Here is a 6875-nt window from a genome sequence, read left to right as displayed (position 1 = left end):
GTTCAGCTGCTCCTGACCAGTACCCCCAGACCCCTTCCCACCCGTCAGCTTTCCAGATGCTCTTCTCCACACCTGGAGGTGGTTGTGGGTTGTGGCTGAGGGCCTGACAAGGCAGGGATGGGAATCAGGCTTTATGTCACTGGTGCTGGGAATGTTGATGGGACATTAAATGGATCCTGGTCTTCAACATGCTTAGGATATCACGGTTGGCACAGTAGTTGATAGAGCAAAAAGCCTCATCAGCTGAGACAGTTTAATAAGGAAAACAAACCAGAACCAAACAAGTGATGCAAAAGGCCACAGTGGCTCCAGGCCTGATGCCCTGCTGGTCCAGGGGCAGCAGCAGCAGCAGCAGCAGTTGTGCTGCTGAGCAATATCACGAGGTGTGGGGCTCTCCCTGGGGTCAGGGCAACCAGTTGTCCTGGCTGTGTCCCCTCCCAACATCTGGTGCCCTCCAGGCTGCTCCCTGGTGCTGGGCTGAGGAGCAGAAAAGGTCTCAGCACTGTGCAGTTTGTGCTCAGCTATGGCTCAGAGTTGTGTCCCCCACCCTGCTCTGGTCACAAATCCAAAGCATGGCCCCATGCAAAGTTAACTCCATCTTATCCACAACCAGTGCACATGCTCAGCGCTGCCACCAACTCCACACTCAGTGAGGTTCCCATCTCTGGGCTTGTGTGTCTCCAAACTGTCGAGGTGGTGGTGATGTCACAGCAGGCACTGTGACGTCATCACCCAAGCCAGTATTGGCAGAGCATGCAATCAGTGGTGGTAATGTCACAGAAGTCACTGTGACACCATCTCCAAGGTCTAAGGTGTAAAAGATGGCTGCTTGTCAACCAGGAGAGAAGGTGGCTGAGGGAAGAGGTTAACTGGGGGGGGGGGGCTGGTGCCCCTGAGGCAGCTCACATGCATCTCTCTCTTCACTCAGGGCTGGTGCACGAGTGTCAGGAGGAGAAAGGCCAGCTGTGTTGCAGCAAAGGCCCTCCAGACACTCACCATCAACCTGTTCCATATCTGCAATGGCACAGCAGGACAAAGTCTTGAAAGAGCAAGGTGAAAGAGAAGTCTCTCTCCCCACAGTTCCCATGGCTACAGAGAGGATGCCAAAGCAGACTGTGAGCAGCCAAGAACACTGGCAGAGGGAGGCAGAAGCTTCCCAACTGCCTTAGGGCAGGGACCCTCCTCTCCTGGGCCAGCGGGGCCCAGGCTGGGCTGTGGGGGCTTGCTGGGGCACCCGAGCCTGCCCCATCCTGCCCTTCCACCAGGCCAGCAGGGACAGAGCAGGATCCTGGGGACAATCCTGCAGATGTACTTCCCCAGCCCCACAGAGGTGCTCATCCCAGTGCCATGTGCTCGCTCTCTCTCTCCAGTGTGCCTGCTGTGTCGCCGGGCAGAGGCGGACCCAGACATCTGTGGGATCAAGAGGGTGAAGTTCAGGCTCTGTGTCCATATCTACTGCCAGGTGAGTTCTCGCAGGGCTCCCTCCAGCTTTCTGCCAGGGAAGGGCCCTTCTTTGCTGAACTAAGGAGCTCCTGGCTTTTCCTGCTCTGCAGTTCTTTGCCAGCGGGCTTTTTCCACAAGAGAACTCGGAAGAATTTTTTGTTAGGGACACCAGACGCATCATCCAGGAGGCAGCCAAGAAGGTGAGGACCTGGAAGGAGCAGGGAGCTTTGCACCAAGAGAGGCTCCTGGATTCCAGGAAAGAAACCCCAGCCCCAGCACAGGCAACAGCCTCGTGCACAGGCAGGTCTGGGGCTGTGAGCCCTCAGTGCCCACATCCCATGCCCTGCCCAGAGATGCAGGGTAGCCATGCAGCCCTGACCCTGCTGCTCAGAGGCTGCTGTGCTCTTTCCAGCATTGTTTCGCTTGCAGCAAGATGGGGGCCACCATCACTTGCTGGAAGACGGGGTGTGAGCGCAGCTTCCATCTGCCCTGTGCCCCACAGGGTGAATGCGTCACCCAGTTCTTCGGGCTCTACAGGTAAGGGCTGCCAGCCCTCGTGCCGGAACCTTCTCTTTCATCTTCAAACCACCTCCTGTCCACAGTGGCCAGGCAAAAGAGAACCCACAGGGACAGTTCCCAGCAGCCTCCCACAGCCAGAGGCAGAGCCCTCACAGAGACTGGGGCTCCATCACAGCTCCTCCGCCCTCTTCACCATCACCAGGGAAGGACTCGGTACTTCCCGCCTCCCCTCACTCATCTCTTCCATCTTGCCCCCAGGTCCTTCTGCTGGGAGCACCGCCCACGGCAGGCAGTGCAGGCCCGTCCAACGCAGAACAACACTTGCAGCATCTGCCTGGATACCGTGGAAGACAAAACATCCTACAAAACAATGGTGTGCCCCGCGTGCCAAGATGCCCACTTCCACCGGCACTGCATCCAGAGACTGGCTCTCCACGCTGGCATCTGCTTCCGGTGCCCATGCTGCCAGAACCAAGAGCTGTTTCTGATGGAAATGCTCACAATGGGGATCCGAATCTCCAAGAGGTTGTTTTTTCTCTTCCCAACTCACAAGACATCACGCCCAAGTGCAGTGCCAGCCTAGGGACTGCCCCAGCAGGCCTGGCTGCCTTCCATCCCGTGCCTCTTGTCCTCAGCTTCACAGAAGAGCTGGAAACGGGGCAGGCAGAAAAGCAGGGATTGTCTGGGTCTGCCTGGGGCAGATAGGGCTCAACACTTTCCCCTCCTTCTCCAGCAGACCTCCATCATGGGAGAGCGACCCAGCAGTCGGAGCATTAGATCAGAGGCACAGCCGCTGCGACGCCAGCACGTGCCTTTGCCCGGGAGGCAGGAAGCACACAGAGGAAGAGGGGTAAGTTGCCAAAGCAGCCATCCAGGGCTCTGGACAGGATCTTTGTCTCCCCACGGGCTCAGGGAGGAAGGACTAAGAACAAGGGCTCTGCTGGGCCATCCCTTGCTGTGCCACTTTATCCTCACAACCAATATCTCGTTTCCCTCGCCAGGCCCTGGGAACTGCTCCTGTGCAGCTCCTGCACTGCAGAGGGCACTCACCGACACTGCTCCTCTTTGGAGAGCAGCACCAGCTCCTGGGAGTGCAAGGGCTGTGCTGGCACAGAGACTGGTGGGTGGCAAAGCACACGGTGCCCTGCACTGGGGCCAGGGGCCAGGCTGGGTCTGGCAACACGGCCTGAGGCTGGGCTTGGCTCCAGGAGGCCTGTGGGTACCACAGCGGCCTCCCCTGCCCAGGGGCTGAGTGCCCATCCTGCTGACCCTCCTGCCTCTCCTTGCAGGGTCCACTGACAATTCAGAGCTTGTCAGGCCCAACACCTCCAGCCAGGCAGCATCAGGGCTGTGCCATGCAAGCAGCAGCCTCTCCAGACACCCTGGGCCAGCCCAGATCCAACACTGCACACAGAGACTACAGCAGGCACAAAACTCAGGCAGCCCCACAGTAAAATGCCCAAGGATCAACCATGTGCCACTGCTGAGTGCTGAGACCAGCAGCCTCAGCACTTCCAGTCAGGCAGGGTCGAGCTTGTCCCAGAACACGTTGCCCGTCTGCTTTCCCTGCCCTCGGCAGGGCTTGAAGCGGCAGCGCCCGGAGCAGGACGAGTCCTGGACACCCTACAGCCCGCCGGCAAAACGCCGCAGGATCTCCGAAGAGCCAGCCCAGGGCGCTCCGGCCAGCGGGCCCAGCACCTTCAGTCAGGCATCGTGGCTGTACCGCAGCATTTGGGTGGCCAACAGAGCATTAGCACAGTTACTACCACTGTACAGGCCGTCATGGCTCTTCCCCAGCTCCGTGAGGGAAAACCGCTCCCAGCTGGGGCCGGTTCGGATGCGACACATCTCACGGCAGCAGCGGCGGGCGAGGAAGCCCTACAGCCTGCCCCGAAACCACCGCAGGACCAGGTGTGCGCCAGCCCCACGTGCTGGGCCCCCCCCACCACCACAGAAACACAAGAAAAAAAGAAAATAAAAGTTCGTTTGCACTGGGAGATGCCATACTCCTTCCCCAGTCATCTTGCAGCCTCCTGCAACTGATGTCCCAGTTCAGGAAGGCACTCCAGCATGTGTGTCCCCTCAGGGACTCAAAGTGTCCCATCATGGCACTTGGTGTCAGGTAAAGCTTGTGGACTCAAAGTCCTGTAAATACATTGTATTAGCAGCAGGCGACATGCAAAAATTCCACCTCCTCACTGGAAAACATCTGGAATGCAATTCAGCAGCTCTGGTAGAGTACTCCGTTAGGAACTGGGGCACAGGGGACAGATACTGTCCTGGTCCTGGTGCAGGCCAGAACACCACTGCCATTGCCAACATCAGCTTGTGTTCAGCCACTGCCAACCATCACCTCCTGGTCCTTTCCTGCCAGGCAGCTTTCCAGACACTCTTTCTCAAGTCACGTTGTTCATGTTGTTCAACACGCCATGTTCAGGGTTGACCTCAAACTCTACTGGTCTAGTGCATTAGGTGTGTTTCTACTAACACGTCCAAAAAAACCTTGAGTGATGTGCAGAGGAGGCTTTGGGAGCCTGGAACAGTCAGACAGGCATTTCTTTCTGTGCACGGGGCTACAACTCCCAACCAGAGATTAAACACCCATAGTCTGAGTGGAGACAAAGTGGCTGATCCTAAGATCAGCTAAGAAGGTGTGAAGGGGGGAGAGTCCTTGATCCAACCCCACCGTAGTTCCCAGACAGTGGCACTGATGCTGCATCCAGTCTCACCTCGACCACTTCTCTGGCCAGCCCATTCCAATGGCTGATTACTCTCTCTGTAAAAAATTTCTTCCTAATATCCAACTTAAACCTCCCCTGGCACAGTTTAAGACCGAGCCCTCTTGCCCTACTGCTGGGTCCCGGGAGAAGAAATCGACCCCCACCCAGCTACAACCTCCTGTCAGGGAATTGGAGAGAGGGATAAGGTCTCCCCTGAGCCTCCTCTTCTCCAGGCTGAACAACCCCAGCTCCCTCAGCCTCTCCTCACAGCACTTGTGCTACAGTCCCTTCACCAGCCTTGTTGCTCTTCTCTGGACCTGCTCCAGCCCTTCCATGTCTTTCCTGAACTGAGGGGCCCAGAGCTGGACACAGCACTCCAGGGGTGGCCTCACCAGTGCTGAGTTCAGGGGAAGAATCACTTCCCTGCTCCTGCTGCCACACTGTTCCTGATCCAGGGCAGGATCCATTGGCCCTCTTGGCCACCAAGGCACACTCTGGCTCATGTTCACCTTCCTGTTGGTTAGAACCCCCAGGTCCTTTTCTGCCTAGCTGCTCCACATCCACTCTGTCCCCAGCCCGTGGGGCTGCCAGGGGTTGTTGTGGCCAAAGTGCAGGACCCAGCACTTGGCCCGTTGGAATCAGCCCATCCCTCCAGCTTGTCCAAGTCCCTCCGAAGAGCCCTCCTGCCTTCCAGCTGATCAACACTCCCCCCTCTTGGTGAGCTCAGTCAGATAAAACAACAGAGAAAGCAGCTGCAGGGATCTAGCTGTAGTATCCTGTAGGATCTAGCAGGGCTGTAGCAGGGATCCAGCAGCCCACTCAACCTACAACCTCTTCTGCCACTGCTTAATATTAAAGTCTGCTTTAATTTTCTGAGATACATCTTTGCCAACACCGCTTGAATGACCCTCCTTCAGAAACAGCTCTAAGGTGGTGGCTGGAGGATACAAGCCCGTGGGCCAGTGGTCACCCACGCTGTGTGATGTGTTGCTGAGGTTAATTGTCTACTTGGAGTCTGGTAATGAGCAGGGATCATATTCTATTAATAGTCTTCATTCTTTCTGAGTGACTAATCTCTCTCCTTAAAAATTTCAAAGCCTCACGTCCACAAGATGGATGGAACTTAATTGTGGAGTTTCTGGCTGCTTTGCTGCTACTTTAATATTTCCTATTCAAATCCACAGTGACATCTCACCTCTGCACTGGGTACTGTAACAAAACTCACCTCTCCCACTGATTAGCAGGCAGGAAAACATCACTTAAATCAATGTTAGTCCCTTCCACAACAGATTGACAGTATTTGTGAACAAGGGAAAAGCAGCAGTTGTTGTGGATCCTCACACTGGGAAAGCTCTGGCTGCTGCTCTCAGAACTAAGCTCTGAAAACAAGATCTGCATGAAGACAAAACATCACTGGAAACATTTAAACATCTGGCTTGTTTAGCCTTAATAAAGAGTGAGGCATCATGTGCTGAATATTTAAGAGGAGAATGAAGTGTACTCGAAGCCCTGGGTAATAAGAGCAGGGAATGAAGGCATGAAAGGGATGAAGTGGGAGATAACGACCCCACTGGGCAAAGGAAGAGCACTTTTTGAGCTTCCCAGGTTTGGGGAGAGAGCACTTGCCTGGAAAGAGGGGCTGAAAGGAGCTCTGTGACCTGCTGCCACTGCCAGCACTTTGTTCCTGTTTTTGCAAAGCTTCATCACTCTGTGCAACCTCAGTGAGCTGTGCTTCCTCCCACTGAACTATTCCAGATTTTCATATCCCCATCACTTTTTTGTTCTTTAGATAAATATTGATCACATCCCAGATTTGTCTTAAGCTGTGCAATTCTCTTAAATTCTTTTAATTGATCACACTCCAGATTTCTCTTAAATTTAAATTCTCTTAAAACATATTCTCCAAAGATCCAAATTTTAGCTGTGCCAAGAGAAGGGAGACCCTCAGGACTCTCTCACAGGGCAAGGCAGGCAGCAGTACTTCTCTGACTGTGCTGGATTTCACCCCAGACCTTGTTTTCCCTCTGTTCAGTATTTTTACCTTAATTTCTTGATTAAGATCTCATCTGTTCCAGCCTCACTGGAGCACCAACACAGTTTCATGGGCAGAGCTGGCCCAGCCATAATGAGACAAGGAAAGTTGTGCCACACGGGGAAGGAGGTCCCAGGCACCACCATGGCTGTCAGCCTTCC

General features: G+C 54.9%; 1 protein-coding gene across 5 annotated transcripts; it reads left to right on the top strand.

Moving 5' to 3' along the window:
- The first annotated feature begins 754 nt into the window (after window positions 1-754).
- On the top strand, window positions 755-3959 carry LOC135418322 (PHD finger protein 7-like). Of its 5 annotated transcripts, none has more exons than XM_064663580.1 (8): window positions 755-848; window positions 1371-1462; window positions 1607-1643; window positions 1856-1980; window positions 2221-2487; window positions 2696-2812; window positions 2964-3082; window positions 3252-3959. In XM_064663580.1, the coding sequence occupies exons 4-8, from the start codon at window positions 1877-1879 to the stop codon at window positions 3938-3940; spliced, it is 1296 nt and encodes a 431-aa protein (XP_064519650.1). In that variant the 5' UTR covers window positions 755-848; window positions 1371-1462; window positions 1607-1643; window positions 1856-1876; the 3' UTR covers window positions 3941-3959. The 5 variants fall into 5 exon arrangements, with proteins under 5 accessions (XP_064519650.1, XP_064519647.1, XP_064519646.1 ...); XM_064663577.1 differs by lacking the exon at window positions 755-848 and adding an exon at window positions 862-1053 and having other exon boundaries at window positions 1554-1643; window positions 2699-2812; XM_064663576.1 differs by lacking the exon at window positions 755-848 and adding an exon at window positions 862-1053 and having other exon boundaries at window positions 1554-1643.
- Window positions 3960-6875: the final 2916 nt, after the last annotated feature.

The sequence above is a fragment of the Pseudopipra pipra genome, chromosome 8, assembly GCF_036250125.1.
Source record: "Pseudopipra pipra isolate bDixPip1 chromosome 8, bDixPip1.hap1, whole genome shotgun sequence".
NCBI lineage: Eukaryota > Metazoa > Chordata > Aves > Passeriformes > Pipridae > Pseudopipra > Pseudopipra pipra.
Note: the sequence above shows the minus strand (reverse complement) of the source record. Positions and strands in the feature narration are given on the sequence as shown.